The 20,892-nt window shown below is 30.5% G+C and overlaps 1 protein-coding gene across 5 annotated transcripts in view; it reads right to left on the minus strand.

The window, feature by feature from the left end:
* Rhp (GTP-Rho-binding protein rhophilin) overlaps nt 1-18,428 on the minus strand; it is a 118,420-nt gene extending 99,992 nt beyond the window's left edge. For 2 of the 5 annotated variants that reach the window (XM_088193183.1, XM_088193179.1), the window contains exons 1-2: nt 18,269-18,428; nt 9,784-10,126 (exon numbers count right to left, since the gene is read on the minus strand). In XM_088193183.1, the coding sequence (XP_088049309.1) occupies nt 9,784-10,071 (288 nt within the window). In that variant the 5' untranslated portion in view covers nt 10,072-10,126; nt 18,269-18,428. Of the gene's footprint in view, nt 1-9,783; nt 10,213-18,268 lie in introns of all 5 variants that reach the window. The other 3 variants (XM_088193184.1, XM_088193181.1, XM_088193182.1) reach the window with 2 other exon arrangements.
* Nucleotides 18,429-20,892: the final 2,464 nt, after the last annotated feature.

The following is a 20,892-nucleotide window of genomic DNA, read 5'->3' on the forward strand; positions in this document are numbered from 1 at the left end:
TGCGTGATATTTTCTACGCTTAAGCATACATTATAAAGTCACACAATTCCAAAAAGAAAATTGTAAAAGACACGCCTGCATTATCTATCCTTGAAATTTACTTGACACTATTGTTTCTATTGTAGACCATATGTTGTTATTTTTTCTTTTAAAACACAACTCACGAAGCCATACATGAATGCAGCATACGATTTTACCACAACAATTTCTACAATAGTGAACTGGCAAAAAACTGCTCCGACCTTGACAGATCGTGTGGTCATTTTCTGAGTATGTGGTACGAAAATCGAGATTTTTCCGGACAAACATTACCATATGAATGTGAGCTATGCGCCATAGTCGGCGTGACATGTCAAGTTACACATACACACAAGAAAAAAGCCTTTAGGCTTAATTGCTCATTGCGAAAACCTACGCCTTACAAAGTTGTTAGCCTTTTTCATACGAAAACGTGCCCAAACGCTTAGAAAGGTTTTTTTCGGGAAATATTATACGAGTGAAAAATCGTGATGTCAAACAGAACTGTTGTATGATGTCATGTAACATAAGATCTATTGTGACTCTCTTAATTATTCTTGAAAATATAACAAATGTTATAATAATAATATTAAATAACATTATTACTGTATTGCATGTTTATTGTGAGTCGTTACAGGTCGTATATTAAGAAGTTAATATATGGACTTTGTGATAGACACGCAAATACTTTTTGTTGTCTTGGAGATATTAGTGATATATTATTCACTATATTTTCTATCAATGCTCAAAACGTAGTATATCTATCTATGTATACATACATACCAACAATTATTATATTAGATAAAATTATTATTATTAAATAATTCAAATTATTGAATAATTTTTATAAATTTATTTATATTTACAATATATTATTTAAGTGTATTAATATTATAAAACATTATTGAAATTTATTTATTTAAATTAAATTAAAACCACCATGACCTAAAAAGTTACCCCAGTGAGTTAAGATAAACAATACATTGCAAATATTATTACTTAATAAATAACGAAAAGAGCAAAGGGCCCACGTTGAACCCATGAAAAACCCCCGAAGAAGGGAAAATCGGCCGCCATAGGCTACGAACTGTCTACGATCGCTCAAATAACTTGTTAATAACCGAGTTAAATCATCCGAGCGGCCGAGGTCTGACCGTTTTTTTAATAATAACCCATGACAAACCTTGTCGAAGGCCTTCTCAAAATTCATATATACGACGTCTACTTGCGATATTTTGTAACCGTTTTGGTAAAACGTTTTGGGACTTTTTGACAAACATAAATATTTTTTTAATGTTTATTAGTAATTAGAACATCCCTGTGCTTAAATGTGTAATATATTAAATAACATATATATTCTAGGTTCTTTCTGACAAAAATATAGTCAAACCTGATAAGTTAATTCAAACATACACAACATAATATATTAGTTTTATTTTTTTATCATTTCTCACACTTAAACATGTTATGTTTTAACTTTAAGTTATGACTTGGGGGTGAAATTCTCTATGCACTTCAAATCTGGCTCTATTTTCTGGAATCCAAATGAAGCGAAATACATATTGTTGCTAGAGAGAATTCAAAGAAAGTTTATAAGACCGAATCCATATTTTTATCCTAGTACTTTTTTGCTATAAGCGTTAGAATACAATTCATTGCATTCTCAGCGTAGAATCTACTAAATGAAGTACTTTTTGAAGTTGCTAAAGGGCGGTGCCGACAATCTTTAAAGTGCCATAGAGTCACGATTGCGTCCCTTGATACAAATAGAGAATATCAGGGAATCCATCTGATACAAATAGGGATTATTTAATATTTCAAAATATAAAATTTTTAACATGTTGATTATAATAGATGGATATAAAAGGATTATGTTGTTTTTATGGATGTATGAAGGTTTCAACTATCTGCACAAATATTTTAGTGGTCATTTTAACAACAATTTAGAACAAATGAAAGGATTACAAATTAAAATTATAAGATATAAAATTAATACTAATTAGTATTGTAATTAAGGCCTAACAATGGAAGAGATATCGGAAAAAAATGCGTTAATAATTGTGTAAATTATGTTTCACGTACCACCTATTAACACATCCATCTTGAACTAATAAACAGCCATAAGTACTGAAAAATTTTCTTTTATATAAAAAGGACACGCGATAATGTATTCTACGCTGCGCAAAATGACTATTCTTAATTTCACCCCTTCATTAACGGTCGTTGAGGTGGTCATATAAAAGTCGTAAACATATTTAGTGAGTGTGTTTAAAAGCGATGCAATTGGCCCGCCAACATCCTCATCTGCGATTCGCCAGATCTGTCGAAGGAGAATTTTAAAAGATGTGACACACAGACACAGAAGAAGGCCGAGTCAAGATGCTCCACAAAATCACAGCCGACAATAATACAACGCGACACGCCAGCGAAGACCCTTCGACTTCCAAGACCTGCCTTTAAACTCTACCCCATTTCTACATATATATATAGTAATTAATATATGCTCATCAAAATAAATTGTTAGTAACTTTTCCGGCGTCTATTTTGGATGCAAAGTTACCCTTTCGGCCTCAAAACCCGAAATGGTTATTATTAAACAATTGCTGAATACATTACGTCATTAAATTGTTTTTGTTTTAATATTAAGTGACGGATTATTTAAGCATACGTATTCTTGACAAATGTTACACTTATTAATATATTCTATATTAAATTTAAAGCAATAAATAATGTCTCAATTATGAAAATATATACTATATATTTATAATAAAAAAGTGGTTCAATATCGTTAGCATTATGCAACATTGCTGTTTGCTCCAATAACCCAAACCGAAGGTAATAAAACGAATCGTTAACTTTAACCGATATATAATTCAACATTGAAGTTTGACTAGCAATTTAAAATATTATAATAAAGTGTTTAAAATTACTCCCTATCAATCACTAGTAACAACAACTACTATAATACTAACAACGCCTCTTAATTAGTTTTATTATAGTTAAGTTAACATTTACTTTGATCATTACTGAATCTGTGTATTTAAAAGTATGCCTTTCAAATTATTATCGCATTCGCTTCAATAACGTCCAGTTATATAACAATTAAAATCCGCCGCTACCGTTTGATAAGAGCAAAGATCTAGAGTGCCTCCAAGAAGTAGGCAGACAGGCGCTGCTTATCTCGAAATTTCGATCGTGGAATGTTTCACATTTTTTTAGCTACAACTTCCACTGCTAGTGTATTGGGTCGTCAAAAATGTGGGTCGGTTGCTGCCCCGAGAGCTAGATTTCGATTTCGTTACGCAAAAGTCGCCGATAAATAAGTTTAGCTTTAACATGGAGTTAACGCCGATTTCGAAACGTAAGTCGGGGCTCTAGTGCTTATGAGTACACTCATTACAACCATGATAATGATAATAATAAATAATAACAATAACGACAGGTAAGTCGTGATAACGACCGATACACCACGACACGGGTTGTCCGTTTTATATTTTTGGCAAAGTCGATAACATAAGCTTTAGTTATACACTAGGAAAGGTGGCACGATAGGAACTTTAGGCTTGTAATAATAAACAAATAATAAACAGTCTTCTTTATAACATAACATGTCAGTTAAATTTGTATATTTAATTTATTTATTGCTGTTTTAGTGTTATACAAAATATCATTTTATTTCAACTTTCCATTTATTAAAATAACTATTCAAATTTTGTCCAAATTTTTGTAACTTAATTGCAAGTGATTTTAAACCGTAAGCTGTGACACCTATGTCGTACATCGATAAGTCAGTAAATAGCATTTCATATCGGAACTGCGGGACTAAAGATGGAATTTTACGCGGTATCGAGAGTTCATTATTGCGCGAAACAGCATAGCTTCGATCTTTCATTTTTGAACATATTATGTATATAAGATAATCAGCGACTATATTTTAACATAATTTATAGGTTAAGCTGTCGTTAAATATTGGTATTGAAAGTTTTTGTACATGTAGTATACATAAATCTGCTGAAAAAAGGAAAATGTACTGTTCTATATATAAAAAATTTAAGCATCATCATATGGCATATAAAAATAAATGTTATTGTAGGTATTTATACTATTTTAAGAGTAGTATATGGGCTAATAATGAAAAGGCAGTAGTAATCAATCTAAAATCCGGTACGCCAAATGGTGAATTAATTTGCCAGAACTGTTTCTCTATTGTTTTATGCTTTCCACAATTCGGATGAAAAAATGTATACAATTTTTGCCCTACAATTAAGAAAAAAGCGTTTTTAATGTTTGGTTCCAATGAAAATGTACGCATTTCACACGATTTGCTCGTTTTCAATATTGTTTCTGCTTTAACCGTTTCGTGACCGCCGAACAAACAATCAGAATTGTTTTACAACATCTACAACTAGTTATTGAATATTAATTTTGAAAAATATGTATAATATATAAAGAGAAACTTCATAATAATCATAAATGTCCATTTCCTTACTATAGACTAGAACGTCTAGTTTTATAAATAAACAAATAGGGTGTAGTGATTATTCATTTCCTTCTACGACTTTTGTTGTTAGTATACATATATTAAATAGATTTCTTTATACCCAATTTTTAATTTATCTACTGCAATAAATCATTTTTAATAGAAAAATGGTTTTCGCGTATTTTTTACAATATTTTTTATATACTAATTTAACAGTAAAAATTTAAGTGATGATTTTTAAAGTTCGAAAAGATTGCAATGATCTAAATAAGTAAATGTCAGAGTGAGCAAGGTCTGGCGAATTTGATGAGTGCTTAAAAACATCCCAAACATGTTTTTTTATTTCAGCATCATAGCCATACATTTATTTATTCAAAATTATTCCCTTAAACTCCATTATGTGCTGTGATTAATATCTAACAACAACTTTTAGTTGTTATTATTAACTTATATTCCAAGACCAAATAAGATTGAAAATATACCAAGCAATTTTGTGAGTTTCCAATTTGAAAGTGCCAAATTGAGACTTGTCCTTGATAGCTCAATGTTTTTTGCATGTCACATTGTTGTATATTACTCATTTTTCATCTTCAGTTACTGACCAATAAAAAAAAGTGCTAGTATTTTTGTCTTGTAACAAATCAAATTTTCAGTTGAATTTAATAAACGTCGATATAAAAAATTAAAAGAGGCATTGAACTAAATCGAAACAAATTGACAGTCCTGAAAGACACAAAGGGAAAAATATTACTTAGCTTGAATGAGAAAATATATTGACTGAGTATATATAATAAAATCATTATATGGAGAACCTATAGAAAAGCCATTACAAATGACAACCAACTTGAAACGAAACCCCACATATTGTCTGAGGTAGAATATGCCATGAAAATTTCAAAAAACAATAAGTCAACTGGACCTGATTCAATACCAAATTTTAAAAATCTAAATGAGGAAAACCTAAACATCTAATACTTCTCTATAAAAATACCCTACGACTAGTTGTCATCAACGTTTATTTTCTTACCAAAAAATTGCAATGCAAACGTGTGCAGCTGCTTTAGTCAGATACTGAAAATTTTATTAAAAATTATATAATGAAAAATTCACACAAGTTGCAAAGAAACTATTATCAGAGAACAATTTCGATTTAGGGAATGCACGAGTACTTCTGCATGCAAACGCTACTTCAGAGATGTTACGAAGTTCGTAAGCCTGATTACATTTGCTTCATAGATTTTGAGAAAGCATGATCTTATGATAGGGATGCAAGACTATTCATAAATCTGTATTGCAATTAATTGACAGTTATAAGGATTGAAGGAGATGAAACCAATAATATTTCAATACAGAGAGCTGCTTATGTAGCAGCATGTAGCAATTTGAGGGTTACAAGAACAGCTCAAAACAAACGATGACTACATATTGTAGAATCACAGCCAAGTAGTCTTCGTGCGAACTTTTCTATAAATTATTCTAGAGCTCGTATACATTACATCTATATAAACGTACAATATAGACATCGGTAGACATTATTGCTCCCGGTCGTTATGTTAGCTCTAATATGTGTATATTTTCTAGAACGACCATCATTATCTTTACGTACACAAATGATGATGATCTAAACGCACTACATTTTCATTAGTTTTTGAGAAATTTTCATTTCGTTTCAATTTTTTTATATTGTAGTAGTTGGCTCAATAATTGCTCGTATTGTTACTATATGGAAAATGTGTCAAGATTGTGATTAAAAATTCATCAAAAAAAAATCCGTTTACGTTTACGTTTGTTACGGCATCTCATCATTGTTCGGTTGTGATATTGCATTCCCATATAAATATAACTGTTTTGGAAACGTTATAGATGGAAATTGATTTGTAGCACATAATAGATTTTTATTTTTACATTGCCTTGAAAATTATGATATTGTCTAGAATGGTAAATTAAATTAATTAATTGATATTTAAATGTATTTTAATAGCATTAAATGGCTTCTCTAAAAGATTAACTATTTATCCATTAAAATGTATACGTTTTAATCTAAAGCCATGCTTAACTTAAAGGCATTTTTAGACTTTATTTCTTAAAAATGCTGATGATGTAAAGATAATTAGATTAAAAAAAGTTCTGAAAGGCGGAAGAAGATTTTATAATTATTTTATGTGTAAATGTCAATCTACATTAGTTTCATATGTGCATTTTAATAAATGAATTTAAGCGCCACAGTTAGTATGTAATCATAATTATTTATTCATACAACACCAAACGTTTTCATGAATTTGCAGACAGTAAATATTAGAAAACAGGAATATCGCAACTGTGCATACTGATTGTAATTCTTAAAATTCTTAATTTTTAATAAACGCAAGATAAACTATTTCATTGCTATATTTATACCTAAACGAAATAAATTTCTCATTGGAAGTGTTTTATAGATATTATTATATTTATAAAAATAAATAAATTATTTAATAGTACGTTCAAAAGATATATTTTTTGTTGTTAAGTATTTATTATTTAGGCTATTATTACTAAAATTTTATAAACAATGTTATGTTTTAAGTAATATAAAACAATACTAATAATTTAGCATCCATTAAATATCACATATTTATTTACAAGTGCATAATCTAAAAGATAGTTTTAACTGGTACAGAAATATAATTCAAAGAAATTTGTCGAAATTTTTTGCTTAAGTAAAAAAGGATCACCGTCTTATTATTAGTTCCGGAGAAAGCAACAGTTGTTTATGTTATGTTTTCAATTGCCACTATCTATTTTTTTATATTTGTGGGGGGTATGGTCATTCAAACGATCATTTCAAATTTTATGAAAACAAAATGGCAACTCGTTTTGAATAAGATAATACTCCATACAAAATCGCGTAATAATTGGAGATTTCACAGATCACCTACATACTAGCACATTGACTACTCGTAAGCACCAGATAAAAGATACGCGATAGACAATGCGTCTATCCTGCGTTAAAACCGCTATCATTAATGATCTTCGAAAGTAAACATTGCAATTTCACTTATTTAAGGCGTTAACATATTTCGTAGTAATAGTAATTAAACGATGCAATTGACGCACTAACATCCCCATCTGTGATTCGCCACAGCTGTCTCAAAGCAACAGTATAAAAGATGAAACTTTGTCGCACGAGACGAAAAGTTCAGAGACGATTCTAACTAATATAATTTTATTGTATTCGTAAAGATTTACAAACCAATGAATTAAAGATAATCAAAATATGCTAAATAAGCTATATACAATTCCATAATGAGCACAAAAATCTATATAACTTAACTAAAAGCGTATAAGTAGTGGCTTTTATAAAAAAGAGAAGACTGGAATAGGCTCACAAACACCAAGACTGGACACTTGAAGATAGTGCAAGTAATTTGGTACAACGAATTTAATTTTGAGATAAGCTTAAACTATTTGTATTTTTTTCACATTTATGTTGTATTTGAGTTTATACTCGATTTAGAAATTACAGTCAGTGAAGCGCTATCTTTTCATTTTGTTATATATGTGATTTTCTGTAAATATTTATACCATACATCACGATATACATCCGTGAATTAAAATACTATCTTATAAAAAACCTTATCTGATAAATAAAATATTTTATCATCAGAGTAATACATAATTGAATACATAAAAAAATATAAATTACACGTTATAAGAAGAACACTTTGATATAGTAAAACAATAAATATCTAACTAATCTAAAAATTACATTCTGAAGAATTACTACCTACAAATAAAATATGTACTTTTTAGAAAAACTTTTCTACGCGGTGAGTAATATTAAAACAATGAAATATTTAAAAAGCATATGTCGGACTTATTCGTCAAAATCAGACCAATGAACTGCTTCCTACTCACTGTGATTTCTGAACAACGAATGCTAATGAGTTAGCAAAATATCGCCTTTAGCACTAAATTTAATATTAATTTATTTTTAAACTAATTGCATGATTTATTTGGGACTTTCTATGAGCAATTTTTATTTTTTGTGACGTAATATCGATGTCAATACAAAGCCGAAGATTTTGTGCTTAGTACAATATGGAATCCACTGGCAGGTATCTGAACCTGATATGCATTTAATAGAATTTCATAATTACCAAGACTACTGATTTTTTAATCAGCAAAAGATGTTCTAAATAAATATTTATTAATCAATAACAAATAGTCTGTTTCAGCCCCAAACCGGTCGAAAATATAAAAGGCGAAGGATTTCCCTTAACTTTAAAGACTATATACGCTCGAGGACTACCTGTCCATGCTGAGTCAGCCGGATTAAGCTTATATACAAGGTCTTGCCAACAGCAAGAAAAATGTGACAGGAACAATCCCCAGAAACTTAATGCCCAAGGCACTTCACCAATCACCCTCAAAAATAACAAGTCATTACCATCCAATTTCACCAAATATTTATTATCACATACTATTTTAGGCGTTTATTACCAACATTCATTATATATTTATAACCACCCATACAACAAAAACCCAAACCGGCGTGCCCTTTACACACGCAGGGCCCCCCCCAGCCAACGTCGCACCGCGTGCCCTTTACACACGCGAACGGCACAACTCCACACAAACCATATCAACATCCCACCTTCAAGAAGAGAATGCTGACGCGTGAAGAGAAATAAAAGGTGACTTATTAATTAGTCGTTAGCGTTTAAAGGGTTAAACAATCTTCCTCACATTCGGGTACTTCTAAAAATACTTTATACGCTGAACCTTTATTATGTTGTCTATGAGTTACAATAAAAATCAATAAGACAACCAATTTGTCTTTGTGAGAAAACGTGAATTTCAGAATACAAATAAGCACATGCACCTCAAGGTAATACAGTAGACAATGTCTAATTCCAGATTTTATCACAAAACTCTCGTACAGCTCATTTTTTACTGCACCTAGGCTTCCGATTATTATTATTCTTGTATATACACATACAACTCGTGTTTGTGGACAACAAATAAGTGGTGGAATTTTATATTGTATCCTTACGCATTAAATTTACAATTATAGATTAATATACCGATTACGTATGCCTATTTAATTTTTTACTGAATGAATAATAATGCTGATGAAGAAAAAATCTAACTTCAATTCACTATTTAATTCACATCTGGCTCGTGTGCATTATGCTGATTCTACATAAAAAACACAATGGACGAAGTTCAATGAACCAAGAACAGGAAGTCCTTCTTTGCCTTCGCATACATTTACCGACAAAAAAATATTAAAACTGGTTACTCACCCTTATAAACGGGTTCCTTTTCGGAAGCAGATCTCTCGGCAAGGAGCTTATGTCGCCAGGAAGCGAAGTTAACTTGATTCTGATGCTTCCATCCTCTAGGGTCGAACACGTGGACACGTTCGTGGGGCTGATCGAGTCCTGGTTGACGGGACTTTGATCGTCCGCGTGAATGGGACTTCCGGACTCGGATTTCCTGCTTCCGGAATAGCTCTCCGAGTCCAAAGACGTGCTAGCGTTGTCATGCGAAATGCTTCGCGAGTCACCATAGCTGGAATCTCCGTCACCCATTTTTGATTGGCATTATTTGGTAATCCGATCAATCACTAGAATTTCACTCACTGAACTTTTAACACAACAAAAAACACGGTTATAATGATTATTTTAATTTTAAGATTGAGGCAAGACGCAATTTAAGATGTTTGCCTATATCTAGATAAAATAATAAAAACTCAATTTCAGTTATAAGAAAAAATATAAATGAATATTACAACAAGATTTTTACTACACAAACAAAAGAACTCGATTTTCTGTAAAATTACATATTGAATTCAAATCTCTAGTTATTTTTAAATAATATTATATGTATCTCGTTTTTAGATATTGCACGCATTTTTTGGCATTTATAAAAAAATATTTATTTAGTTCTAATCTGTTATTTTTGATTAATTATAATCATAAATTAATCAAACAGTAACTGATTAATCAATATGTTACTTACTCCATGGCAGGCCTCGGCAACCCTTTTCGGTTGCGGGGCAAAATAATAAAGATGTGACTATTAACAGCTTAACGACCGAGGACTCACCCACGAGTCCTGAGAGTACCTTCTGTAGCGGCCGAGGACTCGCCCATGCGTCCTGCGTTATGCGTCTTCTTTTATTAAAAATACACTATGATACAATACAGTTTACCCCTATATTATAATGCGAGATGGTAGTATACTATTTCTACCTAATATAAAATATAAAATAAATTATATTTTGCTTTAATTTTTCGTAAAAAGAGTCGTTTTATCCCACTGCGTCGCAATGCAACGAGTCGTCGCCTATTTTAGTTTGTTATATTCTAATATTTTTGGGCTAGTGTGTTGTTTGGTAACGGTTTTCTAAGCCGCTCCCCACTTACAGTGACCATATTTTTTGCATTGTTGAATATTATATTTTTATTTATTGTTGTTGTTATTAATAAGTCATAATTTATAGTAAAATTTAGTTAATAATAATAAAAACAGTGAATTGCGTATTTACAAAAATAGTTAAATAATCATTAAAGAAATTTTTGAAATTTGACAACGTTGATTAGTGCACGATTTTTTTTGAACACCACATTAGCTTAAAAATGTGATAATTAAATTAATAACATGTTTATTTAAATTCTTCTAAATTTTTTTGTATAAACGATTTATAATAAATAATAATTTGCACTCACTAAATTTTTTGGCGTCCATTTTCTGCGTACAACCGTTTCGAACACATTTATTTTCATAATTACACTGAGTGATACGTGTAAAAACATTTGTCATTATGAAGAAAATGAACTGGATGAGTGCAAATTTGTCACACGCGGTCTATGTTCACGTACACTTGAATTAGAATTACTTTCGCACACATCACTATGTTCACAATCACTGGGGGCGTTGGACAACGCGTCATCAAAATTTTCCAAAAAGGTTTAATTTCTTTCGTCCATTTTGCCGTGATTGAAAATAAAATTTTTAAATCAAAATCACAATCACGAAAGATCACAGAGAGAAGAGCTATTTTCGCGATACGTTTCGACCGATAGTTTAGAGGAGACTAAATATACTGCATTACTTCGATTATAAAATGCATTTTTTTATCTGTGTGGAGTTCCCGAATTTGGGAATTCCACAATAAAAAAAGTGTCATATACCCTAATAGATGAATTCTTAAAAGGTATGCACAAGGTAAGCTGATAAGACGGGACAGGTAGTGGCGATTTACCCTTTTAGAATAACATTGATTGTAATTTATAGTAAATATTTAATATTATATTTGTAAACAAGTTTTTTTTCGTTACATCACTTAATTATGCGGCCCACAGATTTAGAAACACTGGTTAAATTACGTAATTACAATATATTTATGCAAAAAATCATAAGGAAGCTACAAATTAAATTTCGATAAAATATATTATTTGGTTTACAAGTTAAAGGGAATTTACTAAAAAAGGTGATTTTTTGCTATTATTCCGCGAAATCTCCCGGCCACCAAGGAAAGTTCGGCAAAAAACACCGGGCGTTAAGCTGGTAAAAAATATAGTGCTTAGATGTGTTATAAGATTAAGAATAATAAATTAACAATAACATTAGATAAAATCGTAAACTATTTTTTTTAATAATAATTTCTTAAAGAAAATATTATCATAATATTTTTGTGAATTGCTAAACACCTTGTAGTGTATGCGAATATTGTGGGCTGATCTAACTTGTGTATCATGTAAATAACCAATACAAAATTAAGTAGAAAATATCTTTTCTAAGATTAGAGCCAATCCATCTATCGCAAGTGCAGGTAGTAAATTGTCAACAATGAACCTTTTAGAAATGGGCGTTGGCCTTTCTTTCAAAGCATACAATATAATTAGAAAGAAACTGTTCTGAGAATTTATGTTTGGTTTTTTGTTTATATCACCTATATAATACCAAATTATTATTATGGAAAGAATGAAAATGATGAATATAAAATATATTGAAAGCAAACATGTTACTTTTAATTTATTTAAGTGCAATAAGCAAAATATCTTTAGTGAAGTGTACCGTAAATTCATTTCGTGAATATGGGCATACAAATGGTCAGACATGGTGGCCCAGAAATAACAAATCAAAATTTTTATTTTTAAATTTAAAAATTGTTAAAGAATCAGGTAATTAATACTAATCTATTGAAGGGTCTCACTTACTTTGTATTTGTAAGATGTTTGCCAATGATATAAATTTGTTTTTGAAACTATTATTTCAAACAAATTGGACCCACAGGTTTAGAAACACTGGTTAAATGACGTACTTGACAGGTATTTATGCGAAAAATCATAAGGAAGCTACATATTAAATTTGAATACAATATCTTAATTGGTTTACATGTTATAGGGAATTTACTGAAAAAGATATTTGTTTGCCATTTTTCCGTGAGATCGCCCGGCCACCAAGCAAAGTTCGGCAAATAAATACCGGTCGTTAAGCTGTTAAAAAGACTATTCGGGTCAGTGAATATATTTGGTCCTAACAACCATATATGTGGTCTAGACGTGACATCGTAACTCGGCAAAAAAAATGATATTTGCAGAACTGAAATGGGTCACTTCAAATCATCAAACGGGTCACTTGGTTACCCGCGGGTCATAGGTTGCCGAGCCCTGCTCTATGGCTTAATAAAAAACGATAAAAATATAATAATAAAAAACATATAAATATAACTGCATACTTTTATTCAAAAATACTACATATCACAAGATTGTCACATATTCAAAGACTAATTATATTAACCTTTAACGGACGGAGGATAAAAAACATACACGCTCTTCGAACATAGCGGTAAATGGACCTCAAAATGTAATTAAAAATTTTGTCAGAAAATTTGACGACAAAATCTTGTTTAATATTGTATATGCATTTGTATGATTATAACACACCTACATATGAATATATCAAAGAACGTTTTCGTATTTTATTGTGTAGTAATTCTATATGTATATATATATATACTTATCATTATTTATTTACATCCGATTTGTAAATGTTACAGTGAAGGTTTATTTTATATTTTTACTAGTAGATATATATTTCTTCTAGGGAAAATATAATTTAACTTATAGGCGCTAATATGCTGCTCTAAAATGACTATGAAACTCAATTTTACAGTTGCGAAACATCCATTTTCTGTTCAAACCCAAACCTAACCTAAAAAAGTTCTAAAGCTAATTATAGTTTTAGAACTTTCATTAGGTAAATTCAAAAATACAAAATAAGCCAACTTATCTCACGGAAAAAAATGAGCGGAAGAATAAGTACAGACAGACATCGCATCTCACATATTGCTCCATAGTTTGTCTGCGTTTCGATATTACACTATGTTTTAAAAATATGATAGCTATCCTTACCGATATTACTATGGCCTTATAATATATAAGAAAATCAAAGTATATTCAAACCAAATTTTGGTCAATAGGAGATGCTTCATTTGTTTCTCACTCGTAATATTGTTATAAATAGTCTTAATATAATCGCTTGATAATCGAGCGTTTTCACCACGATGGCACGATTTTATTGCTTTTGACCTGGACTAGAAATTCGCAATATGGCAACACTGAGCAGCAAAGAAAACACGATTTATTATCAGGTAAATACTATGAGTAGATATTTTTAATAATTTTTCATAAAATATGATTTCAGAAAATATGTCACAACGGTGGCTTATTTTTATATTTATTTGTAACATAGAAAGGGTTAACTCGTATCGATTATTATTTATTCAATGTAATTTATTATGATGTGAAAAAATATATAAAATTCCATTTTTGCCATGAGGCCCGGAATCATTGTTTTCACAGGGCCTCAGGTTCTCTCTTAGCGGCCCTGGTTGAGCGTTGAGGATCATTGATCCTTAAGGGGTTTTGCATAGCTAACTCACGAATCACTTTTTATAATAATCCGCTAGATAAAGACGAAATTAATAATTGATTTTGTATCCTCTGTTCTTAGAATATCATATAAAATCATTACAGTTAAGCAAAAATGGTTTAAAATGTTCTTATTTTTAGGAAATGCGTAAAATTATTAATACCAATATACTTGTTATTTCCATATTGGTTACAGCTATATATTATATTTATAAAAATAAATACTTTACCTTACCTTAAATACTTTTTACAAACGTAACGTATATTATACGTAGTTTTTATAATCAAAATTCGACCAAAGTACAGCAACTTCTTTATAGTAAATTATATGATATTAATTATTACCGTTCGCAAATTGATACTTTATGAAATTTAATAAGTACATACAGAGTCTGGCTGAGTTTTTAACAATAAAAAAATCAACAATGAACGTTTCTGCAACGTATACCGAAAACATTCCCGTGAGATTGCTGTACCAAGAACGTCGCAAGTGGATCGAATCGTTCGGATGTTTCAATAATGTATTCGACGATTACTCGAATCGAAATGTTATTTCGTCTATAACGGAACGATAAATAATGACCCCAGAATGCTCACGGTTATCCATCTGAATTTAAGATGAAATCATAATAGTTCTAAAAATACTATTGTCAGAACATCCGATATGTATTTAGAATCATACTATAAAAATATTTGTTTACATATTTCTATAAATTGGTATTATGTAAATTAACAAATTGGAAACTATTGAGCTTTACTAAGATTGTAAGTATAGCTTGAATAGTATTGAAAGTTTTAATGCATTGCAGTATTGCAAAAAAAAACAAAGTACTTTACACACATCTAAGGACCCCATTGTTATTGTTAAAAAGGCACGTCTTCAAGCAGTCAGTAGGTTACTAGGCACTTGAGGTCAAACTCGCCAACCTCATACCGCGTACCGGTCTGGGCGTTACGCATCGCTGACCTCCCGAGGATTCGACCAGCTTTTGGCCTTATTTGCATGATCACACGTGTTTGCATGATCATTAGTCGACAACAAGCGAACAGATCGATTGATCAAAAGGTTCAAAGACCCTCGGAAATTCAACACTAATGGCGATAAAGTATTCCATGCTGCAATTATGCACCTATTTAATAACAAGTGACCAGTTCGACTGGCGTCAACTCGGTTTCACCTGAGGTATGCTGCAACAGATACGGACGGCTTTTGCGGATAGATATGCAAGTATGACGCGTGAGCTGGTAATTTATTTAACGTCGGATGATGTATTGTAGAAACTGCAATGAATCTTCATAAAAACATAAAATTTAATGTGATACTGTGAGAGTTCAATTATTTCAATGAAAAGATATGCTCGAAAAGCTTCGAAGCACCTTGCATCCAAATTTGGTCATCATTGAAAAGGTAAGAGTCAATGTCGGTCGAACGTATACGTACAAAGAACAAAAAGGAACTTTAGGGTCTGCATAAGGATAAGATGAGTCAACAAATAATTTCAAGAACATACATACTAAATTAGTAATTAAGTATGACTCAACAATACAATATAACATTATTCATCTATCACGATCCTTATATGCAGGGCCTCCGAGAGCGAACCTGGGTCCTGAAAAAACAATGATTCCATGCCATTTTATATATATTTTAACATCGTAATATAATTTCTTTAATAAATAATAATAGGTACGAGCTAGCCCTTTCTTTGCTACAGATAAAAATAAAAATTAGCCACTGTTGCGACATATTTTGTGCGAAATTTTCGTAATCATGGAAACAATTAAAAAATTATAACTATGTTAAAAATAATTGTAGCAATATAAAATATTTAAAATTAATTTCAGATTATTTAACATTTTATGCAAAATGGATGGATTTGCTGCATAATTTTCTACTATAATATATAATACCAAAATACAATGACACTTTGCTACTTTATGACAAAAAAGATTTTCTTCAAAAGGTCAAAACATATTTTTATCATATATATTTGTACAAACACGTCTTAATGTTTAATTAAGTTTCTTGCCACAACAACATATCATTCCTGAAACTAATTGACCTCATTGTCGATCCACTACGATTTTTAAGCAAATGTTTCCTAAACCTAAATGAAGACCGAAAGTACCATTTGCTAAATTCTTAAAATGTGATATAATTGTTTTGTGGGTAGATCAAAATAAATTTATTGCTATTAGATGAAATAGAATTCATTGAAAAAAGAAATCAAATTTGATTTGTCTAAAACTTTTTTATTATTTGATTTTGGAAGAACCTTATCTAAATTTATGAGTCAGACTAATCCCCCTTCTTTTTAATGGACTTTTAACAAATAATTTGGTTGATTAGGCTAACTAAAATTGTTTTAAAATGACGGTTTTAAAAATATTATTTGTCGTTGTATAAGTATGTATGGAGTGTAATAACTGATAACTGCCATAGTTAAATTGCCATAAATATCTCAACTAAGTTTTTTATACATATTGATCTGTCATTTTGTTTCAACATGGCGGCTATTTAAAAATAAAATAAAATCGCAACTTCACTAAAAATTTTGAAGCATAAACTAAAAATATCAAATGTTTGAATTTTTTTTTTACTCAAATATATATGGAATATTACGAATTTTGTAGAAATGATTAGAGCCGTAGTTTAATTCAGATCTCCATAAAACTTAAAAATTGACACTTGATCTCTCAACTAAGTTTGTTAGCCATTCTGATTTTGTATAACATATTTATTAACTAAAAAATATATTAAAAATTGAAGTACATTGACACATTTTAATTTTCAGAAATCTATCTAGTTCTTGCGACCTTTCACAACTTAGTATTTCAGATACACAAATATTGTAATAAATGTAAATAGTGTGAGTTCTCACCATTATATATATTTATCTTTGTATTTTTTTGTTAATATATCTATGGCCAAATTTTGGCCATAAAAAATCTTTTTCTTTTAAAGTGAGAATTAAATAAAAAATCATTTATGAAATATATATATTTATTTCTCCATCGTCTTTTAAAAAGTAATTGATGTAATTAAATATAGTATTAAATGTTTTATGATTATCTCCAAACATATTAATTTTATAATTTTAGAAGCTCCGTGTTAAAAAATAAGGGGAGAATAGGGAAAAATCGATTAATAGTGTTGGTAGAACTATCTTGTATTGCTCATTTGTATATCAGATCAATGACTCATAGTATTTACCAATTACGATTTACCCACGAGAAATTATATCAAATCACGACAAGTTAAGCTAAATATAATATATTACGATTTATGATGCATATTAAATCATCAAACGTGCTTTTGAAACAAGGTGACCTTAAGCCGACAAAGAGAAAAATAACATCATTTAAAAGTTCTTTAGCAGATTATGGATCATTCAATCTATACAGAATTTGCACGTCGATTTTTTCTTCAATAGTTATTATTATTCATAACAATTATTGTTCTTATACAAACGTCAATTTGCATAATGAACCATTACACGATACGCCAATAAAAAGTCCATAATGACGCGCAAAAAACGCATAGTGAAAAAATTAAACAATTGACGTCAGATACATTCTTTTCAGGTTAAATCCGTATGTGGGTAGTTTGTCTCATCTGTCACTTTTTTGCTTTTTAAATTTTGAAGTCATCGGCTATCAAGCGCGCGCATTTTCAGCCGGCTGATAAACGGTGCTCGCGAGCGCGCTCTTCGTTATTTATTTACGCTTATTGTTATCACAAAATTGCGCCTCGCCGTGTGACAGATTGCTCCATCGCATTGTAAACAATGCCGGACCACGTTGGGAAAGGTAAGTAAAACGAAAATTAAAAATAAAATAAAAACACCTGGGAATTAAATCGCACTTGCACGGAGTGAGTTCACACGGGAGTTGGCGCGATCGATCGCGTAACACACTATTTTTCTTAACCGGCGCGTTCGTAATACACACAGGTGATAAACGGACAGGTGAACGCGACTGTACGCCGCTGAGTTTAGCGGTTGACTGGGTAACGGTTGAAGGTGTGCGGCTTGCAATACTAAATGCGACGCATAAAGAGCCCGACATACACGCTCTCTCACCTGATGCACTTTTCACGATCATTCATAAATTGAGAACGGGCGGCGGGATGAGCAGCGCGCTATTTCATTTAATCGAAACGCTAAAAGTGCTAACTTCAAAAGGGGAGAATACTTTAATATTGACATTTAAATTAAGGGATGACATAGTATTAAGCACTTTAAATTGTATATAATAAATTAAAGTAGGAGTAGAATAAATATTTTAAAAGTAACATATGTTCAAAGTATTATTTTTAAATTACCCTAACTCCCCTCGTCGCAGTCTTAGCCACCTGGATAAATTTCAACCACTTATACTAGCCCTACCCTACATCTCGCATAAATTTAAATTTATAACACAAAAACGAACTTCATTTTCGCACGATTGCACGACCTTTTAAATAATTTTATGTTATTAATTAAAAACCATGTACGATTGTAGTTGTTCATATTTAGTAATGATATAAAAATATGTAGCTACCAGTACACTCCAAAAATGTTATTATTTATTTACATGTCATGCATATTTAATATTGAAAATCTACTCAAACAATATAAATGTCATACGTATTATCTTATGCTTCTTCGCTATGTGCTTTTCCACTTACATGTAAATGTTTTATTACATTCGTTTGTCGTACTAATCTGTCAATTATAATAACTGTAATTTGTTTTTCCTTCATGGCTTTACAGAGTACATATGTATTGAATTTTTTATAATTTTTCGAGAAAATAATTAAAGTCGTTTAATTTTTCTACATCTTTAACTATATCATTTAAAACAGCGCTTCCAATTTTTTTTAAATGCCGAAGCCTTTAAACGCGTAAAAAATTTTTCATCATAAATAAAACGAACAGATCAGAAAATAGTCAATAATTTAATTAATAATTACAAAAATATAATTAATTTACGTGAAGAATTCAGCATCCTCTTTTGTTAAATTACTCTTTAAAAATTTAATTTGAAGTAATATTCTGATATTGTCAGTGAAATTCAACTTCTTCTTATATTTTGTTTTTGTTTCTGCGTTGAGAAAAAATTCGCTTTCACAAAAATAATGTAGAAAAAGATAGCAAACAACGAATTGACTTTTAAGGTATATACGGATATTTTTATTTAATGTTACATCAAAAATCATATTTTTACTGTTCCATTTTAATTGCATTTTATATAAAGTTTCGAACAACTCATATCAATATCGGGTGGCGATGTCGAATAAGGAAAAGACGTAAACCCTTACTGTTGTGAAAATTTTGTGGTCAGCTGAGTCGAGTCCTCGAGAGTCCCGTCTCGTAAGTTCGAGTGTAATTTGTGATGGACGCGATTTAATAGAGAATTAACTAACTCGGCAATGTTTGTTCATTGAATAATTTACTGAACTAACGTCATTATATTAAAAATAAATAACACATTTACCAACCAAGACGGAAAAAATCTTCACTTATATTTCCAGTTTGGTATTTCAAAATCATCATGCATTATTAAGTAATTTATAAGTTCATAAGCAATTTTAAATTGTAAAAGCTATAGCCTATGTTTACATAGCTATGCGGCTTTGAAGCATTCCAAATCTCATATAATTACAAGCAACGATCAAAATAACCCGACAAATCCGTATAGAACTAATTCTAATTCATTCTAAATTAAATCATCACCTTTATTTGTAAACATTTTATTTTTTACTGAGGAGCTATTAGATAACTGTTAAAATATTTTAATATTAAATTATTCGATCGCGTGCCACTAATAAGAATCACTGTCGCGTTTTTTTTCTAGATGTAATATTATACACAGGCATCACGTGCCACCCTCGTAAACCTTTCTGGTCAATAACTGAACGATTCTATGGTTTCGTCGACAATTTAGACTAGACATTTTAAATAGCGTTTCCTGGTGTCGTCCCAATATGGTTTCCAAATATCGCAAGTTTGGTTGTCTGTCGCAATGAGTGTCATATTATATATTATATAAAAAAACTTGTTAGCATTGAATGATATTTATTATAAATTATTAAAGTATTGTAAACCTTGTGTTACACAAAAAATAATTTTCTTTTGAATGCATTTTTTTATAAATCTCTCTTAATCTATAAATGTAATTCTGATTTAACAATTATTTTTTAAATTATTAATTTTAAGAGCAAAGCCTTGTTATGTTACGAAAGGTAGTATGCTCAATTCCTAGTTTGATATTTTTTAGATATAGTGCACTTGTACGGCGTAAATATTTGGTACCGACCTTCTTTGCTATATCTACAAGATGGAGTACGGGTAAGATATATGTATCTACAAGAGAGAGTACGGGTCATATCCGTATTTGTACCTAGTGCCTTTTTGCTATGACCGTTGGAATACAATTCATTTAGACGAATAGATGCTATGCATTCTTGACATAGCGTCTACTCGATGA

Source organism: Plectrocnemia conspersa, unplaced genomic scaffold (genome assembly GCF_051122295.1).
Source record: "Plectrocnemia conspersa isolate PC_06_02 unplaced genomic scaffold, ASM5112229v1 ptg000009l, whole genome shotgun sequence".
NCBI classification, from domain to species: Eukaryota; Metazoa; Arthropoda; class Insecta; order Trichoptera; family Polycentropodidae; genus Plectrocnemia; species Plectrocnemia conspersa.